The 21,837-nt window shown below is 45.1% G+C and overlaps 1 protein-coding gene across 10 annotated transcripts in view; it reads left to right on the forward strand.

The window, feature by feature from the left end:
* Positions 1–21,837, forward strand: part of kalrna (kalirin RhoGEF kinase a) — a 980,827-nt gene that overhangs the window by 624,891 nt on the left and 334,099 nt on the right. For all 10 annotated transcript variants that reach the window (XM_068035342.1, XM_068035333.1, XM_068035338.1 and 7 more), the window contains exons 27-29: positions 9,107–9,196; positions 17,138–17,230; positions 17,982–18,093. In XM_068035342.1, the coding sequence (XP_067891443.1) occupies positions 9,107–9,196; positions 17,138–17,230; positions 17,982–18,093 (295 nt within the window). The remainder of the gene's footprint in view (positions 1–9,106; positions 9,197–17,137; positions 17,231–17,981; positions 18,094–21,837) is intronic.

Consider the following 21,837-nt stretch of genomic DNA (forward strand, 5'->3'; position numbering starts at 1 on the left):
CTCTGTTTCCTGTCACTTAGCCAACTTTTTATCCATTCTTCCACTGTTCCATTTATTGGCTTCAGCTTTGCTGACAAGCTTGTTAGGTGGCACTTTATCGAACACCTTTTGGAATTCCATGTACACCACATCAACTGCATTACCCTCATCGACACTCTCTGCTACCACATCAAAAAACTCAATCAATTTAGTTAAACAGGATTTGCCCTTAACAAATCAATGCTGGCTTTCCTTAACGAATCTACATTTGTCCAAGTGACTCAATTTTGTCCCAGATTATCGTTTCTTAAAACCTTCCCATCACCGAGGTTAAACTGATTGGCCTGTAGTTGCTAGGTTTATCCTTACATCCTTTTTTGAACAAGGGTGCAACATTTGCAATTTTCCAGTCCTCTGGCACCACCCCTGTATCTAAGGAGGATTAGAAGACTATGGACAGAGCCTACCCAATTTCTACCCTTCCTTTTCTCAGTATCCTTGGATGCATCTGATCCGGTCCTGGTAACTTATCAACTTTTAAGTACAGCCAGCCTTTCTAATTCCTCCTCTTTATCAATTTTTAGCCCATGCAGTATCTTAACTACTTCCTTTTGCAAAATTACTTTGGCAGCATCTTCTTTCTTTGTAAAGACAGATGCAAAGCAGTCATTTAGTACCTCAGCTATGTCCTTTGTCTCTATGTGTAAATCCCCTTTTGTCCTTAATTGGCCCTACCCATCCTTTGACCACCGTTTTACTATTTATAAGCCATTTAGAAGACCTTTGTATTCCATTTTATGTTGGCTGCCAACCTCTTCTCATACTAACAACTCCTTCCTTAATGATGGATTCTAGTATTTTCTCAATGACAGATGCTAGGCTAACTGGCCTATTGTTTCCTGCTTTCTATCTCCCTCCTTTCTTGAATTGAGGTGTTACATTTGTGGTTTTCCAAATCGCTAGGACCTTTCCAGAATCTAGGGAATTTTGGAAGATTACAACCAATACATCCACTATCTCTGCAGCCACTTCTTTTAAAACTCTAGGATGCAGGTAATCAGTTCCAGGGGACTTGTCAGCCTTTAGTCCCATTGGTTTTCCTAGTAATTTTCCTCTAGTGATAGTGATTATTTTAATTTCCTCCCTCCCTTTTGCCTCTTGATTTTCTGCTATTCTTGGGATGCTTTTTGTGTCTTCTACTGTGAAGACAGATACAAAATACTTGTTCAAAGTCTCTGCCATTTCCTCGTTTCCCATTATTAATTCCCCAGTCTCACCCTCTAAGCGACCAATGCTCACTTTAACTACTCTCTTCCTTTTTATATATTTGTAGAAGTTTTTACTGTCTGTTTTTATATTTCTTGCCAGTTTTCTCTCATACTCCAATTTCTCCCTTTTTTTATTCATCCTTTGCTGGTTTCTAAACCTTTCCCAATTTTCTGGCCTACCACTAATCTTTGCAGCATTGTATGCCTTTTCTTTCAATTTGATACCATCCTTAACTTCCTTAGTTATACACAAATGGTGCATCCTTCTCATAGAGTCTTTCTTTTTTAGTGGAATATATCTTTGTTGAGTGTTATGAAATATCTGCTTCAATGTCTGCCACTGCTTCTCTACTGTGTTACCTTTTAACTTATTTTCCCAGTCCATTTTAGTCAACTCTGTCTTCATACCCTTGTAATTGCCTTGATTTAAGTTTGAGACACAAGTTTAAGACCCAAACTTTTCACCCTCAATCTGAATGTGTAATTCTATCATGTTATGATCACTCTTGCCTAGAGGATCCTTTACTATGAGTTCATTTATTAATTCTGTCTCATTTCACATTACCAGATCTAAAATAGCCTGCTCCTGGTTTGGTTCCAGAACGTATTGTTCTACGAAACTGTTCCAAAAGCATTCTATGAACTCATCCTCCATGCCACCTTTGCCAATTTGATTAGTGCAATCTCTATGAAGATTAAAATCACCCATAATTATTGCAGTACCTTTCCTACAAGTCCCCATTATTTCTTGATTTATATTCTGTTCTACAGTATAGCTGCTGTTAGGAGGCCTTTAACCTACTCCCACCAGAGACTTTCCATTGCTATTTCTTAACTCCACCCAAACTGATTCTACATCGTGATCTTCCAAGCCAATATCATTTCTCACTACTGATCTCATCCTTTGTTCTCAGAGTTACCCCACCTCCTTTTCCTTTCTTCCATCCTTGCAAAAGGTCAAATACCCTTGAATATTTAGTTCACAGCCTCGGTCACCTTGCGACTACATCCCTGTAATGGCTATCATATCATACCCGTTTATTTCTATTGTACTCTCTCTTTGCTGCTCTTAATTCTTTTTTCACTTGCCCTGTGAACTTTCTCTATTCAGCCTGGTTCTCAATTGTAATATAAACCTCCCATCTGCCATACGCACCCTTTTTCTGCTTCAGCTTACTCTCTATCTCTTTTATCATCCAGGGAGCTCTGGCTTTGTTTTTCCTACCTTTCTCCTAGTGGGAATGTACCTCGACTGTACCCGAACTATCTCCTCTTTAAAGGCAGCCCATTGTTCAACTGCAGTTTTGCCTGCAATCTTTGATTCCAATTTACTCAGGCCAAATCCGTTCTCGCCCCATTGAAATTGGCCCTCCCCCAATTAATTATTTTTACTCTGGATTTCTCTTTGTCTTTTTCCATAGCTAACCTAAACATTGATACTATGATCACTGTCTCCTAAATGTTCTCCTACTGACACGATCCACTTGACCCACCTCATTCCCTAGAACCAGATCCAGCAATGCCTCCTTCCTCGTTGGACTGGAAACATACTGATGTAGAAAGTTCTCCTGAACACACTCTAGAAACTCTTCCCCCTCTCTGCCCTTTATACAATTAATATTCCAGTCTATATTAGGATAATTATAGACCCATATTATAACTACTCATTAGTTTTTGCACCTCTCTGTAATTTCCTGGAAAATTTGTTCTTCTGTATCTTTCCCACTAGTTGGAGGCCTATAGAATATGCCCAGTACTATAATGGTATCACTCTTGTTTCTAAGCTCTAACTTTTACCCCTTTGGGACATCCTCTCTCTCCAGCACAATAATATTATCCTAATCAATGCAGCCACCCCTTCTCCTGTCTTTTCTTCCCTAAATTTTCCGAACATCTTGCACCCAGGAATATTTAATACCTAGTCTTGCCCTTTTATGAGCCAGGTTTCTGTTATTGCCATTACACAATACTCCCATATGGCTACCTGCGCCTGCAGCTCAACAACATTACTTACCATACTCTATGTACTCACATACATGATCTGTAAACCTAATTTAGACCTAATTGCATTCTCTCTTACTCTGACCCCACTTAATGCCTTATTATTTCTTATTCTAGTGCTATCCGTCTCTCCCAATTCTTTGTGCACTTTGTTTTTCTTCTCTAATGTTACCTCCTGGTTTCCATCCCCTTGCCGAGTTAGTTTAAACCTTCCAAATAGCACGAGCAAACTGTCCCGCAAAGACATTCGTCCCGGCTCTGTTCAGGTGCAACCCCTCCAGCCTGGACAGGCCCCATCTCCCCCAGAACAGGTCCCAATATCCCAGGAATCTAAAGTCCTTCCTCCTGCACCATCTCTCCAGCCACTTTTCTGCTCTATCCTCCTAATTCTACACTCACTAGCATGTGGCACTGGGAGTAATCTGGAGATTACTAGCATTGAGGTCCTGCTTGCTAGTTTCTTTCCCAGCTCCCTAAAATCTGCTGCAGGGTCTCATCCCTTTTTCCACCTATGTCATTGGTAACAATATGGACCACAACCGCAGGCTGTTCACACTCCCCCCTCCAAGTGTTCTGCAGCCACTCAGTGACATCCTTGAACTTGGCACCACTGTTTCCCAATCTCCTCCTTTCCCTGTACAGCTGAGCCAGCCATAGTGCCATGGACTTGGCTCTGGCCGCACTCCTCAGAGGAACTATCACTCTCACCAGTATTCAGAAGTGAATATCAGTTGGAGAGTGAGATGCAATCCAGGGACTCCTGCACTAACTACCTGGTCCACCTTGACTATCTGACGGTTACCCATTCCCTTTCTGTGTACACACCCTTAAGTTGCAGAGGAACCACATCCAGAAACGTGGTATCCACGAAGCTCTCAAACTGCAGATGCACCACAGTGACGCCTCCCACTGCTCAAGCTCCGAAACCCGGACCTCATGCTGCTTCAACTGATCGACACTTCCTGTACATGTAGTTGTCCAGGTCACAAGAAGTGTCCTGGAGTCCTCACATGGAACAGGATGCGCATTCTACAGGACTGAGATGCCCTGCCATGTCTCTATTAGACTATCGACTGACTTAACAGATATAAACTTCAGATTTAACTAAAGACCCACCAGCTACTCACCAATCAGCTGCTTCCTTTGTGTTGATGTGACTTCATTTTATAGGGCTTTAACTGAAATATATTACTTAACTCTTAATATCTAAATACCTCAGATTTTAATTTACTGAAAAATGTTTTAGTGTTACAGTCCCTTGTTATTTAATTTAAACTTTATCTGCTAGATTTGATTAATTAATTGAACACTGATTGAAACTATATGATAAATTATCAATTTGGCTTTAGCTTATACACCAGTTAATTGATCTGATCTTGGAGAACCCACTTCTACCCTCGATCAGACCATCTATTCCAAGACAGGCAGCCTCCAGAGCTGCCAGCCAATTGAATGGCCGGCAGCTGTGCAATACTAGCAGCACCACCAGGAGCGGTGGCCATTGGCGGTATTGTAGGAGGCCCTGAAGTCTCAAAGAAGGAGAAGACCCCGGGACAGGTAAGTGGGGTTGGAGTTGCCGGGGCCAGGTGTTGGTGGAGGTGGGGGGGGGTCTTCCTGAGGGGAGCTTTCTGGGTGCCCTGGATAGCCCCCAAAGGATGGAACGCCCCCCCCCCCCCCCCCGCCCCCCGTCCCACTAGTTGGCAGGCCGTTACGCCTTCAATAAAATTGGTGGAGGTGGGAAGTAACTGTTAAGTGGCTTCCTGCCCTGGATAAAATGGCAGGTGGACCAGGCACTGTCTGGAACCGCACCCCCTGCTATTTTGTTTACCTCCGTGCCCACCTCTAAGGGTAGGATAAAAACCTGCTCAGAATTACAGAGCTTAGGGCCAAGGCAGCTGTAGACACGGTGACCAATGGTGGAATGATTAAAATCAGGGATGCTCAAGAGGCCAGAATTAAATGTGCGCAAATATTTCTGAGGATTGTAAGGCTGGAGAAAATTACAGCGATAGGGAGGGGTGAGGCCATGGAGAAATTTGAAAATTAGGATGAGAATTTTAAAATGGAGACATTGCGTGACTGAGAGCCAATATAGGTTAGCAAGTACAGGGGTGATGAGTGAATGAGATGGTGCGAGTTAGGACAAAAGGCACATGCAGCAGAGTTTTATATGGCCTCAAGTTTACCGAGGGTAGAATGAGGGAGGCTGGCCAGGAGTGAGTTGGAATAATCAAGTTTGGAGTTAACAAGGCATGGTTGAGAACATTGACAGTGGATAAACTGAGGCAGGGGCAGAGTCAGGCGATGTTACGAAGATGGAAATAGGTGGTCCAACAATGGCACGATGTGTAATCAGAAGCTCATCTCGGGGTCAAATATGGGCAAGATTGCAAACAATTAGATTTACCCTCAGACAGTTTCCAAAAAGAGGGATGGAGTCAGTAGCCATGACATGGAGCTTGGAGCTGGGACCGAACACAATGGGTTCGGACTTTTCAGTATGTAATTGAAGGAAATTTCTGCTCATCCGGTACTAGACGTCGGACAAACAGTCTGATAATTTAGCAAATGAAGGGGAGTCAAGAGGGGTGGTGATAAGGTAGAGCTGCGTTTTCAGATGATATCGCTGAGAGGCAGCATGTAGATGTGAAATAGGAGGGGACCAAGGATAGATCCTTGGCATCAGAAGTAACAGTGCGGGAGTGGGAAGGGAAGCCGTTGCAAGTGATACGCGGGCTACCATTAATAGATAAGAATGGAACCAGATGAGTGTAATCTTACCCATCCGGATGACAGTAGAGGGGCATTGGAGGAGGATGGTGTGGTCAAAGGCTGCAGACAGGTTTAAAAGGATGAAGAGGGATGGGTTACCATTGTCACAGTCACATAGCATGTCATTTGTAACTTTATTAAGAACTGTTTCAGTACTGTGGCAGGGGCAGAATCCTGTTGGAGGAATTCAAACATGGAGTCCCAGGAAAGATTGGCATGGATTTGGGAGCGAACAACACATTCATGGACTTTAAAGAGAAAAGGGAGGTTGGAGATGGGGCAGTAGTTTGCAAGGACAGTTGGGTCAAGAGTTGTTTTTTTGAGGAGATGATGATGGCAGATTCAAATGAGAGAGGGACAGTACCTGAAGAGAGAGAACCATTAACAACATCGGCTAACATGGGGACCAGGAAGGGAAGGTCGGTGGTCAGATGTTTAGAGGGAATAGGATCGAGGAAACAGAAGGTGCGTCTGATGGATAAGGTGAGCTTGGAGAGGGCATGAGGGGAGACAGGAGAGAAACTAGAGAAAGACTTTTGTGAGGGGAAGCTTTAGATGAAGTTTGTGCAGATGAGCTAGTGGAAGGGAGAGAAGTGCAGAGGTAGTTGATCAGATGGTCTCGATCTTAGTGACAAAGAAGTCCATGAGTTGCCTGCACTTATTTTTGGAGGTGAGGGTGGAGGAGACAGAGTTTAAGAAGACGGTTTGCACCAGAGAATAGAAATTGGAGGTTCTCTTTGAATTCTACTGTGATCCTGGAATAGTGAACAGTTTGAGCTAGCAGCCGAGAGTGGGACCCAACAGTGCTTTATTTGGTCCAACCAGATTTGGCGGTGAATGGCTAAACTAGTTGTCCACCATATCTGTTCAAGCCTGCGACCCTTGGACTTAAGGGAGCAATGATAAGGGCTGTACCAAGGGGAACAGCCAGGGTGGGGGAAAGTAGTGATTTTATTGGAGATCAGGGCATCAAAGGTGGAGGTGAGGCAGCGGTTGAGCAAAACAGTAAATGTGTAAATGTGTAAATGTTGTAGTGAATAGAGGCCAAAGGCTAGACATTTGGGATTTTGAAAGTGCAGTTGTAATTGAATTGAGGGATCATTCTATCCCAGGGTGAACATAAAAGGGACGTGGAAGGGGGATGTGGGTGGAGAGCGATACAAAGGCAGGAATTTAACGTGCTGCCCCCCCCCCACCCCCACCCGGAGTGGGCTAGGAGGTAGGTGGGAGGCATAAAATTGTGTGGGTGGCGAGGGTATGTTGTGCCCATCGCCTGCCCACTCCTGCTGCTATTTCACCAGCAGCAGGGTAGATGGCAAATGGCCTGCCCGCCTCTGGCCAATTGAGGCCTTACATGGCCAATTAATTACCACTTAAGAGCCTCTTCTCTCTGCCGCTGGTATTTTATCAGCGGTGGACTGGCACTTCAATACCCGAGGAGGCTGCCTCCTCGTGGACTGGGGAAGGGGCCTTCCTGATTAGGCACCCTGTGCTCTACGGAGGGCTACCCCAGCAGCATGGGCCAGCCCCACTAAAACTACCCCCATGCTCTGCTCTGACTAACCCCACCCCTTCACCCCCCTCCCCCCTCCCTGGGGCCTAGTCGATTGTCCCTGGTGAACCCCAACCCCACTTACATGTCCTGGGGCCAGCATCCATCATGGCTCCTCTGACTGGGTGCAGTCCCAGCAGTGGCCACCACTCCCAGTGGCGCTGCTGGGACTGAAGAGCTGCCGGCCCTCTGTTTGGCTGGCAGCTGTTGGAGACAGGACATCCTGCCTCAGAGGGGCAGCAGTCCCGACTGAAGTCAATTAAGGGCCTGGTTCATGCAAAATTGCAGCGTAGCTTCCAGGCCCGATGGAGGCAGACTCACCCCCTACTTTTTAGCTGGTGGGCAGAGCCACCGCCTCAAAGTTAAATTCTAACCCAGGAAGTGATCAGAGATGGTCTTATCTGTAATTGATACAATGGGAATAGTGAGGCCACTTGAGATGGCAAGGTCAAGGGGGTGGCTGTGAATATGGATTGGGGAGTTTATATGGAGAAAGAGATTAAAGGAGGATAAGAGGGCAATGAACTCAGAGGAGAGAATACATGATGAGTTGAGATGGAGGTTGAGATCACCGAGGATGAGAAGTCATTTGGTGCAGAGGCTGGGGGAGGAAAGCAGTGAAGTTATCTGGATGAGAAAATGTTTATTGTACTAGGGTGGGCAGTAGAAAACAAGGATTTAAATGAGAGGTGAGAGGGTGGAATAAGGTGAGGTGCTCAAAGGAGGAGAAGGTGTGAGACGAGAAGGGGATCAGGCCAAGGTGTGATTTGGTGATCAGAACCACACCCCCACCAGGACAGTCTTCACCTTATTTATTTATATGATTATTTTAAAATTACCTTCCATGTTAGTCTTCATGGCTTTTATAAATCTCATGACGTAAATGGTTTCAGACACCTCCAGGAGTTTCAAATAGATGAGGTTTTGTGTTCCTTCAGCTTTCACAGATTATTAAACAAGCACTTGATTCGTGTTTATGAAGACTGTTAGCCGATGTGCCTTTTCTTTTGTACATAGTGCTGAGATGCCAAATTGGTGAGATGTCATGCTGTTGTTGCCAGATACCTGCCAAGTGTTTGTGAGTTAGTTGTCTATTCAGAGATGCTTGTCAGTCTGATTACTTGCTACATGGTGACTGCAACAACCATAAGTTTGTAGAAGAAGCATCGGTAATTTGAACAAGTTAGTATTTATGACCAGTGACATAATCCAGGCTAGAATAATGATTTTGTGTCTTGTTTAATTCAAAATATGCATACAATAAGTATCTTATTAATCTAAATAACTCTCAACACGCACAAATGAGTGCAGAAATTATCTTCCAGTAGCACGGAGGTATACAGACAGAACTGAGATCATATCATTAATGCAGTATATGAGTCTTCTCCTCAGGAAATGTATCTCACTGCAAATTAAGTAGATGCTCAGTTAGTCGGTTTGACTTTTTCCCAACATGATGTACAGACAAAACCTTAATGGTCTATTGTTCTCTTTTACCAGTATCTAATCTGTTGTTTGGTTTATTTCTGCACAGGCAGACAAATTCCAAATGTATGTCACATATTGCAAAAACAAGCCTGACTCCAGCCAGCTAATCTTAGAGCACGCAGGAGCCTTTTTTGATGTAAGTAGACTTTGTTTTTGCTCCCTCTGCTAACACTTATTTTGGTTTACACAACAGGCAATCATGTAATTAGAGTTAGTGTAAGATGCAGAATTTCAAATCAAAATAGAGACGTTAGTGGCAATTTTTGTTTTAATTATTATTATTACCTTAGGAGGCATTGAAGGATTTTTTTGTCAAAAGTCAGTTAAGTCTTTGAAATGCAGATTTGTTAATTTCTGAGGATGTTCAAAACACAGCTCCCTTTATTCACATAAGTGGTGTCATTCTTCACTACTGACATCTATTAAAATCAAATTTTTGTTCCCTTTCAAGTGAAAATTAATTAATAGTTTAAGCTGTTGCATTTGCAGTTTGTTAAATATTGCCAATTCTTGTATTTAGCCATTTCTGTGGCTCCTGGCTTCATTTTACTTCCTGTTTATGAAAAATATTAAAGTCTAAATACATTCCTGGAAACAGTTATTCACATGGAGGCTGCTCACAGAGTACTCTCTTCGTGGAAGTCTTATCAGAGGTTACTTGGCTCCCTTAGATCAGAAAATGTTGCCTGGAGTCAATGACAGCATATGTTGCAAATAGCCTATTTGAAGGAGCAGTCGTGATGAGCCAAATGGTTTTTGCTCATTTTACACTTTCTGTTATGTCCTTATCTCAAAGTTGTTTATTATTTTCAATTGTTATTATTTGGTTCTAATCTGTGTTCAGGAACAAGACTTGGTGGATGTTTAATATTAAAGTGTGATTAAAATGTGTATTGAAATCTCCCACTGCTGGTACATAACTGCAGCTTAAGAAGTTTTGCTTTTCTGCAACCTATACAGGATGCTTTGCATTTACTGCTGACCCCATTGGAATTGGAATTGGCAGTGGAATGATTTTGTGTTTTGCTGAGCAGTAGCATGATCATCAGACCCTGATCCTGCAGATGGTGTTTTTTGGGGGGATTTCAGCACCGTATTTACAGCATTTCACCCTTTGTGATTGGAGATCTACCATGGTTCTTGCTTTCCTGTTGATTGAGATCTTAGTGCCTATCTGGCGAAAGCTTCAAGCAGAAAATGGCTACAATCAACACCAGAGCTCCAGGCCAGGGGATGCGTGACACCATTAGGGTGTTGGTGAAAGATAACGAAGGAGGTGCACCCATCAACCGTGCCTTCTTCATTAAGTGAATCCTGCTTGAATGCTGTGGATTCCAAGCTGCAGACATCTTCTGCCTGCAGGACTTCCCCAGCTATTTTGATGTGATGATCAAGAACGTGGCGCGATGCACCAAGTTCCTGAAGGTCTTAAAGGAGAGAGGAAACCAGGCATCGCTGTCAATCCCCACAGTGGAGCCGCTCTTTACACTGCTGCTGCAACAGAACCAGGTGGTGACCATCCACCTCTACCACCCCCACTTTCCTCGCCAGCTACGTCGAGGTGGCCGGGAGCAGCACCGAGGTCAAGGACCCATTTGGGATTTGGACCAGCAAGCGGCAGGTCAAGGTGACCTTGAAGATGGACACCAACGAAGTCATCATCCATCCTCCCTCCAGCTTCGCGATCAGGAAAAGTCGAGGCTTCTTGGTCTACGTGGGCAACCTAAAGTTTGGCATACCTGCCGCAAATCTGGTCTTGTGGCGACCAACTGCAGCACAGTCGTCTGCAAGAACTGCAAGCAGGAAAGCCATCAGACAAAGGACTGCAAACAGAGTAAGTGCTGCAATCTGTGTGGTGGGGCAGGCCACCTCTACAAAACCTGCCTCAGTTATGCACAGGCAGCAAGGACCAAGGAAAGGCTGGAGGAAGGAACAGTGAACGCACCTGGTGCTGCAAAGCAGACCCGCAACCGCCCCCCCCCCCCCCCCCCACTGAGCCCCCCAGCAAGGAAAATCTGTCTTCGAAGGAAAAGAAAGGGGTGGAAGCTGCAGCATGCTACCCAACACCAACCCTGTGCCTGGAACCACCTCCTCAATCAATGGCAGAATCAATGAAGGAGGAACCAGTAGAGGGACAACTGGGTGAGTGGCAAGTGGTCAGAAAGAAAACCACAAACAAGAAGCCCCAAAAAAGGAACAGGTCATCACCCAAACCAGTGGCAAGAGGAGGCTAATATCCGAGAAGGACTACAGCAGCTGCTCCTCATCGGACGAGGAAGGGCCGGAAAAACGGCACCTGCAAAAGAAGCATCAGAACACAAAGGAGCTGGAAGAGAAAGCCCTCCACCTTCGAAACACTGGAAGCAGCGATGGGCGCAGTGCACCCCAACCCCAAAGCGCTGAACCCAGTAAGATGCCCAGCGCATCCCAGCACCGGGAGACCGGGAGCAACAATGTCCTCGAGGGGGAACACAGGGGAAAGACACCACCAGCGGAGGATAGTCCAAACCTCGCTGCCTACAAAACGCCCCCAGTGTCAGCCTGGCAGAGCAAACCCCCCGTGAGTGATCAGGAGAGCTTTCCGAGCCCAACGATTGTGCAACAGTTTGTGAACACTATGGGTATGCAGGAACATACCCAAGGACTGGGACTATTAATGACACCTGGAGTGGTAAGCAACATCCAGTTTTAAATGGGTTTAAAGATTGCTTACATCAACGTGCGTAGCGTTAAATCCACTACATGATGTGTTTTGACCTTGGGGTACCTTGCCAAGGTCAAAGCCGACCTGCTGTTTCTGCAGGAGTGTGGAATACCTCACCTCGGCACGTAGAGGCATGGTCGCGATGGTGGTCCCACGGGCCATCGATCTGGTCAGGAGGAAATGATTCCCGTTCCTCTGGCCTGGGTATTCTGCTGTGGGGAGGCAATTTCACCATCTCTGAAATTAAGGAGTTGGTGGGCGGTCGCCTCCTTGTAGCAGACGTAATGTACAAAATTGCTCCGCTCCGGTTAACGTGTATGCACCGGCTTAAAACAGCAATCGGCTGACCGTCCTCCAGCAGCTCCCACTGCTGCTGGCAGCATCCAGGCCGGTCATTCTAGGCGGTGACTTCAACTGCATCATTGATGCAACTGGACAATCTGGTAGGGACGTCAGCAAACTGGATGCCACATCCAGACTCCTGATGGAAACAGTAAAAGATGCCGAGCTGCATGACGTCTTCAGCAACCCTGCAGACGGAGCGCAACGTACATATACATGGTCAAGACTGGATGGATCTGTCCATTTCAGAATCGACTTCCTGTTTGTATCCCGTGCATTCACGGTCAGATCTACCGACGTCAAGCCAGTGTTCTTCTCTGACCACAGCCTCCTAATGGCTGACTGTCACTTACAGGACGACCAGCAGGTTGGCAGAGGGACATGGAAGCTGAACATAAAACTGCTGACCCCAGAGAACACTGAGGAACTCAAAAGGGATTACAAAGGTTGGAGAACCGTGAAATCCCTCTTTGAGTCTCTGACACACTGGTGGGAAGTGATCAAGGCGAACATCAAGAGGTTCTTCATCCTCAAAGGTGTTCAGAGGGCGAGTGAGAGACGGAAATGTCCCGACTCCAGAAAGGAATGCAGAATCTGCTCCTGCTGCAGTTGATGGGGGTCGAGGTCAAGGAGGATCTTCAAGAGGTGAAGAGTCAGCAGGTTTCGCTGTTTGGCACGAGGCCTCCAAGATCATCTTCCGGTCCCGAGTCGGCTCCGTTGAGCAGGATGAGCAGTGCTCGTGGTTCTTCTTCCAAAAGGCACAGAGAGAGAGCTCTATGATCAGCAGCCTGAAGAAAGAGGACAGCTCAGCAACGTCATAGTCTGACATACTAAGGATCAGCAAATTCTTTTATGTTGGGCTGTACTACATGAAGCCCACGAACAGCACAGCCTCCCAGTCCTTTCTGTCATCTATCACGGAGGTCTTAGATGACAGAATGCAGGAGAGTCTGGACAAACAGCTAACTCTGGACGAACTGACAAAGGCCGTCAGGTCCTTCAAGATGAGTAAAACTCCCGGAAGCGATGGCTTACCGATTGAGTTGTATTCAACTCTGTGGGACTGGATCGGCCCAGACCTGATAGGAGTGTACAAGATCATGCTTCTGGCCAACTGCATGTCAGGATCCATGAGGAAATGCATCATCACCCTCATCTACAAGCGGAAGGGGAGAGGGAGGAAATCAGAAATTGGTGGCCCATCTCACTGCTTAATGTGGACTACAAAATTCTGTCCAAAGTCATCACCAGTTGGGTCAAGTCTGCTCTGGAGTTGGTGATTCACCTCGATCAGACCTGTACTGTACCCGGTAGGAAGATCTCTGATAGCCTAGCGTTACTCAGGGTCACGATCACTGATGTACGGGACGGGGGGGTGGACACCTGCCTCATCAGCTTGGACCAGGAGAAGGCTTTTGACAGGATATCACACACCTACATGATGGATGTGCTCTCGAAAATGGGGCTTGGGGAGGGAATCTGCAATTGGATCCAACTGCTCTACACAAACATCATGTTTGGACCAAGGCTGTAATGAGGCCAGGAGCTGAGTGGTCCTGCCGGAACCCAAACTGAGTGTCAGTGAGCAGGTTATTCCTAAGCTACTGCTGCTTGATAGCACTGTCGACGACCCCTTCCATCACTTTGCTGATGATTGAGAGAAGACTGATAGGGCAGTAATTGGCCGGGTTGGATTTGTCCTGCTTTTTGCGTACAGGACATACTTGGGCTATTTTCCACATTGCTGGGTAGATGCCAGTGTTGGAGCTGTATTGGAACAGTTTGGCTAGGGGCGTGGCTAGGTCTGGAGCACAAGTCTTCAGTACTATTGCCGGAACGATGTCAGGGCTCATAGCCTTTGCAGTATCCAGTGCCTCCAGTCATTTCTTGATATCACGTGGAGTGAATCAGATTGGCTGAAGACTGGCATCTGTGATGCTGGGGACCTCAGGAGGAGGCCGAGATGGATCATCCACTCGGCATTTCTGGCTGAAGGTGTATGCAAATGCTTCAGCCTTGTCTTTCGCACTGATGTGCTGGGCTCCCCCATCGTCGGGAATGGGAATATTGTGGAGCCTCCTCCTCTTGATAGTTGTTTAATTGTTCACCACCATTGACGACTGAATGTGGCAGGACTGCAGAGCTTAGATCTGATCTGTTGGTTGTGGGATGGCTTCGCCCTGTCTATCACATGCTGCTTCCACTGTTTGGCATGCAAGTCGACCTGTGTTGTAGCTTTACCAGGCTGACACCTCATTTTTAGGTATACCTGGTGCAGCTCCTAGCATGCCCACCTGCACTCTTCATTGAACCAGGGTTGGTCCCTGGCTTGATGGTAATGGTAAAGTGGGGGATATGCCGGGCCATGAGGTTACAGATTGTGGTTGAATACAATTCTGCTGCTGCTGATGACCCACAGCGCTTCATGGATGCCCAGTTTTGAGTTGCTAGATCTGTTCGAAATCTATCCTATTTAGCACGGTAGTACCACACAACACAATGGTGGGTATTCTCAAAGTGGAGAGATCTCCCTGTACCACAACATTCTGTAGTCTCTCTCTATTTAACTAATATCTTGCTTTTCTATTTTTCCCGCCAAAGTGGACTATCGTCACATTTTCCCATGTTATACCCCATCTGCCAAATTTACTCCCACTCACTTAACCTATCTATAACCCTTTGCAGTCTCTTTGTGTCCTCCTTACAACTTGATATCCCACCTATCTTTGTATCGTCAACAAATTTGGCTGCAATGCACTCGGCCCCTTCATCCAAATCATGAATATACATTGTAAGTAGTTGAGGCCCCAGACTGATCCCTGTGGTACTCCACTAATTACAGTTTGCCAACCTGAAAATGCCCCATTTATCCCAACAGTCTGTTTTTTGTTAGGCAACCCTTTATCCATGCTAATATATTATCCCCTCTTATCTTTTGCAATAACCTTTTATGTGGCGCCTTATTGAATGCCTTTTGGAAATCCAAATACACTACATTTACTGGTTCCTCTTTATCCATCCTGCTTGTTACATCCTTGAAGAACTCTGATAAATTTGTCAAATACGATTTCCCTTTCATAAAATCATACTGATTCTGCCTGATTGTATTATGATTTTCTAAATGTCCTGCTACAACTTCCTTATAATGGAGTCTAACATTTATGACAGATGTTGGGCTAACTGCCCTATAGTTTCCTGTTTTTTGTCTGTCTCCTTTCTTGAATAGGGGTCTTACATTTGCAGTTTTCCAATCCACCAGGACCTTTCCAGAATCTAGGACATTTTGGAAGCTTACAACCAACGCATCCACTATCTCTGCAACCACTTCTTTTAAGACCCTAGGGTGCAAGGCATCAGGTTCAGGGGAATTGTCAGCCTTTAGTGATAGTGATTGTTTTAAGTTCCTCCCTGTCTTTTGCCCTGCGATTTTCCACTATTGTTGGGATGCTTTTTGTGTCTTCTACTGTGAAGACAGATACAAAACATTTGTTCAAAGTCTCTGCTGTTTCCCTGTTTCCCACTGTTAATTCCCCAGTCTCATCCTCTAAGGAACAAATGTTTACTTTCGCAACTCTCTTTTTATATACCTGTAGAAGCTCTTACTGTTTTTATATTTCTTCTTGGTTTACTCTCATAATCTATTTTCGCTTGCTTTTTTTTTAGTAATCCTTGGCTGGTTTCTAAAATCTTCCCAATCTTTTGGCCTACCACTAATCTTGGCAACATTGTATGCCTTTTCGTTCAATTTGATAGATAAGCTGAGATATCTCAGATATTTGATCCTTAACTTCCTTAGTTAGCCACAGATGGTTCATCCTTCTCGTAGAATCTTTCTTACTCAATTGAATACATCTTTGTTGAGAATTATGAAATATCTCCTTAAATGCTTGCCAGAGCTTATCTACAATCTTACCTTTTAACCTTTTGTTAGGTTTCACATGTACACTGATGTCACCCAGCTCTACCTCACCATCACCTCTTTCGACTCCTCCATTGTTGCTAAATTATCAGACTGCTTATCCGACGTCCAGTACTGGATGAGCAGAAATATCCTCCAATTAAATATTGGAAAGACTGAAGCCATTGTTCTCGGTCCCCATTCCAAACTCCATTCCCTAGCTACCAACTCCATCCCTCTCTCTGCCAACAGTCTGACACTAAGCCAGACTGTTCGCAACCTTAGTGTTACATTTGACCACGAGATGAGATTCTGACATCATTTTCGTGCCATCAGTAAGACCGCCTATTTCTACCTCTGCAACATTGCCCGACTTCACTCCTGTCTTAGCTCTCTTGCTGCTGAAACTCTCATTCATGCTTTTGTTACCGCTACACTTCACTATTCCAATGCACTCATGGCTGGTCTCCCACATTCCACCCTACATAAACTTCAGGCCATGCAAAACTCTGCTGCCCATGTCATAACTCGCACCAGGTCCCGTTCACCTGTCATTCCTGTGCTCGCTGACCTTCATTGGCTCCTGGTCAAGCAACATCTTGATTTTAAAATTATCAACCTTGTTTTCAAATCCCTCCATGGTCTCACCCCTCCCTATCTCTGTCATCTCTTCCAGCCCCACAACCCTCTGAGATATCTGAGCTTATCTAATTCTGGCCTCTTGAGCAGCCCTGAATTTAATTGCTGCACCATTGGTGGCCATGCCTTCAGTTGCCTAGGTTAAGCTCTGGAATATCCTCCCTTTACCTCTCTGACTCTCTACCTTGCTTTCCTCTTTTAAAACACTCCTTCAAACCTACCTCTTTGACCAAGCTTTTGATCTTCTGATCTAATATCTTGTTATGTGGCTTGGTGTTATATTTTGTTTTATAATGCTTCTGTGAAGTGCCTTGGGACATTTTATTACATAAAGGTGCTATATAAATATAAGATGTTGTTTGTTTATTTTTTGTCTGGAGTAAAAATACATACTTCACACACCAATTTCTAGTGTCATAAAATTGATATATTTATTTAAGCAACTTGGATTTGAATTTAAGTCATCATTCTGTATTTTATGCTTTGTTTTGCAGGAAATTCAACAAAGGCATGGTTTGGCCAATTCAATTTCGTCCTACCTAATAAAACCTGTTCAGAGAATCACTAAGTACCAGCTCCTACTGAAGGTATGAAAAACTCCCAATATTTCCCACAACGTACATCTATCAGAATCAACCAGAGAGCTGAGTAAGAGGAGTGCCTTACATCATAGAATCATAGAAGTGACAACACAGCAGTATAGAGCAGCGAGTTCTCATCCCTGGGTCCGGACCTCATAGCACCATTGCACTTTTCCACCAAGTCCTCCATAGTCTGTTCCAGCTTCTAAGTGTCATAGTTCTCGGGCTCTATTTCTCACACAGCATGCTGCACCTTCTGGCGTCACCCAGTGCCAGGCTGACAGTCTTCTGAAATTGTTCCAAAACTTCAGCTACGCCACAGTAGGACAGTATTTTCACTGTTTTAAGCTGCTTGTGTACAGTACTGTGGGTTAGTGGGTTGGGGCCGGGGTGGAGGTCATAGGCTGAGCACAGACATCAGTCACAACTTCACGTAGGTAAGAAAAACACACAGGCTCAAGTTGGACAGTGCAACCTGGAAAAAATGTGACTAGGAGTCAGAGGAACTGCAATTCACAAGACGGAAATGAGAGAAGATGCCTCAGCTGTGAGTACTAAAACCTTCTATTACTCCACGTGCAACACATGGGACTTTACTATTTCTGGTTAGTTTATTGAATCCTTAGTAATGGGCTCATTTTGAATGATTGAAAGGGTGAAGGGCAGGTAGAAAACTTTTTGTGGAGAGGCCTTTAGTCATTAAATACTGGATTGTTTTTAATTTGATATATCGCATTTTTAATGTTTCTGTCATTAGGAACTTTTAACCTGTTGTGAGGAAGGCAAAGGGGAACTAAAAGATGGTCTTGAAGTGATGCTTAGTGTACCCAAGAAAGCCAATGATGCTATGCATGTCAGTATGCTGGAAGGTAAGACTGTAAAAACCAATTACTTTGTTGCTAGTCCCACTTTTACTGAAGTCACATCTCATATAGTTCGTCAGTAATGACAAACTTGTATTAATCTAGTGCCTTTTGAACTGCTCAATTTCTTCAGAATCTACATTCATATTGTCTGTAGTAATGTTACTGCCTAGTTACCATCTATGACCATAAGATTGTTTTAATGTGAACTCTACAATTGGTGCAATCATGGATGTAAACTGCTATGTCCTATGCATATAATAGTATAATTTTTAATTCTGCAGGACTGGTCTTGAGTCTAAATCTGGAAAGTTCAGGGGGGAAATTCAATAAGGCCTGTTACCAGGCGCAGGGATCACTATGTATGACAAACTTTGTGCTGCCTGCTCACTTCCATAGTTGTGGCATGCAGCCCAGTGCTAAATGTGCTGCTGAGTGGCTGCATGCTCAACAAGGGTCCCAACTTCATGGAAGGCTATCAACAATCAAAGCAACCCCGCAGTTTTTAAAGGGGAGGAGCATTCTGGCTGCAGCATTCAACTGGCTGTTAATGACATTGGGAATAGAAAGAAAACAGAGTAATGGAGCGACAGGCCAGAGAGAGGGCTCATAGACTCTCAGATGCAGCGTTGGAGGCCTTAGTGCAGGAGGTGGAAAGGAGAAGAGGGATGATCTTTCCACAGGGGGCCAGGAGGCCCTCCAGACGGACACTGCGAAAGCATTGGGAGCAGATAGCCATGGAGGTCAATGCCAGGTGTCTGTCATGGAGAACCTGGATAATGTGCCAGATAAAGTTCAATGGCCTCACATGTGTGGCCAAGGTCAATGAATGCATCTTCAAATGCCACCTCCTCCCAGTCACACCTTCAATCTCACACTGCTCAATGCACCACACCCCCATCCCTCACTCATCAACAATCTCTAGCAGTCAGGATTCATGCCTAGCATTCATATGTCCCACCTCACCCTCACCTACCGCTGCTGCAAGCCTCACACCCACATCTTGCAGGTTCCACTTACTGCCAGCTATTCAGCACATCACCCAAACACATTGCAACACACTCACTGATACTCTTCCATCTCTGTTGCAGGACAAGGGGGCACATAGCAGGAGGGAGCAACAACAAACCAGCAGCGGACACATAGTGTTGCATCTCCACACCGCCTTGGAGGATACAGTGCTTGGCATTATTGACGCAGCCGTCACAGAGTTTGTGACAACTGCCGTTGCCGAAGCCATCCAGGATGACAGTAAGTTCCTGCCTTATGCACTTTCTGAAATTCCACTTCACCCTCATCCCACAATTGGGTATGATATACAAGCTGCAGTTGGTATAACAATACACCTCTTGCTTTCCTCCCCAACCCCAACCGCCCTCTTGTGTTTTTACACTTTCAGACATCCAAGAACAGCTGCCTGGCCAGCCAGTAGTGCCTGAGGATGAAGGCCTAGAGGAAGAGCAGACCTGTAATGAAGAAGCACCATCACTTGATCTGACACTCACAGCCAGCAACTCAGATACTGGCACTGCATGTACTTTAGAGGGTAGTACAGAGGCAGAATCTGCAAATGGTGGTGAGTCACTGGGTGCAAGTGGGCTGCAGCCAAACCAAGGGGAAAGGATAGTACGTGTGCCAGCTCCCCAGAGGACAAAGTTGCGGATGAGTTCTACTGTAAAGGAGGACATCAGTGGAGCAGCGTTCAGGAAAAGGCTGATGAGCATGCACAAAGAGATGCTTCATGTGTTGGCAGGCCTGCCAGAGAGCTTGTTATCAGCATCAAGGAGCATGGAGGAGTCTGGCTACAACCTGGCATGGGGCTTCATGCAAAGTTTGGAGTCCATCCTGCCCAGTGTGGAAGTGGTAGCTAACTCCATGCAATTTCAGTACATTTTCCATTGAGATGTGGCACCCTTGAGGCTACATGCATGCAGTTGATGGCTCTCTGCACCACGGGGATGCCCGCTATCCTGGCAAAGCCTGGACTTTCCTGCTTCTCTTTGTTTGGAGAGAAGACTGTGAAGACCCCTCTCCTAGCCTACTGAGCCTCTGTGACCTCCCGGATGCAGCAATATGTTGACAATATTGCCTGCTGCAGCCTGGAAGGATCCACTGCAGTAGCAATTGATTGTCATGGTCAACTTGATGGCCACTGGCAATGGCATCTTCATCCTGCTCAGTAACAGCAGATCTGGTTCAAGGAGGTGCACAGTTCTGTGTCCACCTCCTTGGTGTAACGCAGTCACAGCAGACACTACCCTGGCTGAGGAGGTGGTAAAAGAAGTGCCCTCTGATGACCCTAGGATGGGCAAGACCACCTGCTGACAGTCTCTCTCTTCTTCCTCTTTCTGCGAGCAGCTTGATTTCTCTGTTGCCTCTGTTCCATCTCCATGTGATGCTGCTTCCCAAGGATATTTCCCCCATGACTGGAAGTAACTGGTGTACTCAGAGGCCTTTCAAAAGCACACAACTCCTTCCATAGGTCCAACACCACTCCCTGCTGACTAACAGAACTTCTGTTAAATCCTCCAACAGCACAGTACCTCCACTCACACTGCAGCAGCAAATAGATGGTCAAAAACACCTCATCTGAACATTGAATGGTGATGCCTTTAAATATACTGGTGGGGAGTCCCTTGTGCAGCTGAACGCGTGTTCAGCTGTCCGTTGTAAGAGAGCGCGTTAACAGGAGCGATGAGGTCCAAAATGGCAGGTCAGGCGCCCAATCAGCATTAGACATTGACTGATGTCATGATCTTCCCACTCTGCGTGCTTCTGACGCATTGGACACCCATACTATCACTCTCAACAGCATGGCGATTGGCACCGAGCTGCCAAAAATCGTTGGAAGTGGACCCCCCGCCAGTTTTTCCCTGACGTGGCTCCTGTGGAGCCAAAATCTGCAGCCCAGATCTGTAGCCTGATCTGATCCCCCTTCCATTGTGTCACTGAATGTTCAGGACATGTTAGCCGAATGTTGAAAATATGTTATGTTACTCAACATTTCATTAATTCACACACTAATATAAATAAAAGTAAAAAAAATTCATCAAACATAGCTATCAAAATTTAATGCTATACATTAATTAACATTTTAATTCGTTAAATGGTGCTATTTAAAGCGAGAGTTTGATTAGTTTCCTTGGTACGTCCAGGGAGATCAGGTAGACATGAAGTAGAAGGCTCAGTAATCTCCTCTCATTTCAGTTAACTGTGGGACTCAGCTCTTCCATCAGCAAGCAGATAGACTTCAGTCCCACAGATGACTGTTTGCATGCCTTGTCAATCTCCACAGCTTTTCGATGAATCTGATCAAACATTTAATAGGAATATTTTATTTTATAGGAATAACAAATTTAAAGAAGCTCTGATTTAAGTTTAGTATAAACTTTAGCCTGCTGCCAGGTCTTATGAAATCCATTATTTTTTAAATACTGTTCAGCTTATACTTTATGACTGACACCGTACATTAATTGTAAAGAACTACTCAGTCATTTAAATACATTTTTTTAAATTGCATTTTAAACAGCTTGTTACAAATAATATATTTACTTAAGCAGTCAGAAGTTTGAAAAAGGCCAAGTCCACCAAACTTTCTATTTTCCTCATGAAGGGATCTGAACAATATGATACAATTTGTTATAAAGATGTAAAAATTCGGAGGCACACAGCCTCATTAAAATATTTAAATGAGCAACCTGCCTGTTGGGAACCCACCTCTGTCCTACCTCCGTTAAAAGCAGACGTGGA

The sequence above is a fragment of the Heterodontus francisci genome, chromosome 7, assembly GCF_036365525.1.
Source record: "Heterodontus francisci isolate sHetFra1 chromosome 7, sHetFra1.hap1, whole genome shotgun sequence".
NCBI lineage: Eukaryota > Metazoa > Chordata > Chondrichthyes > Heterodontiformes > Heterodontidae > Heterodontus > Heterodontus francisci.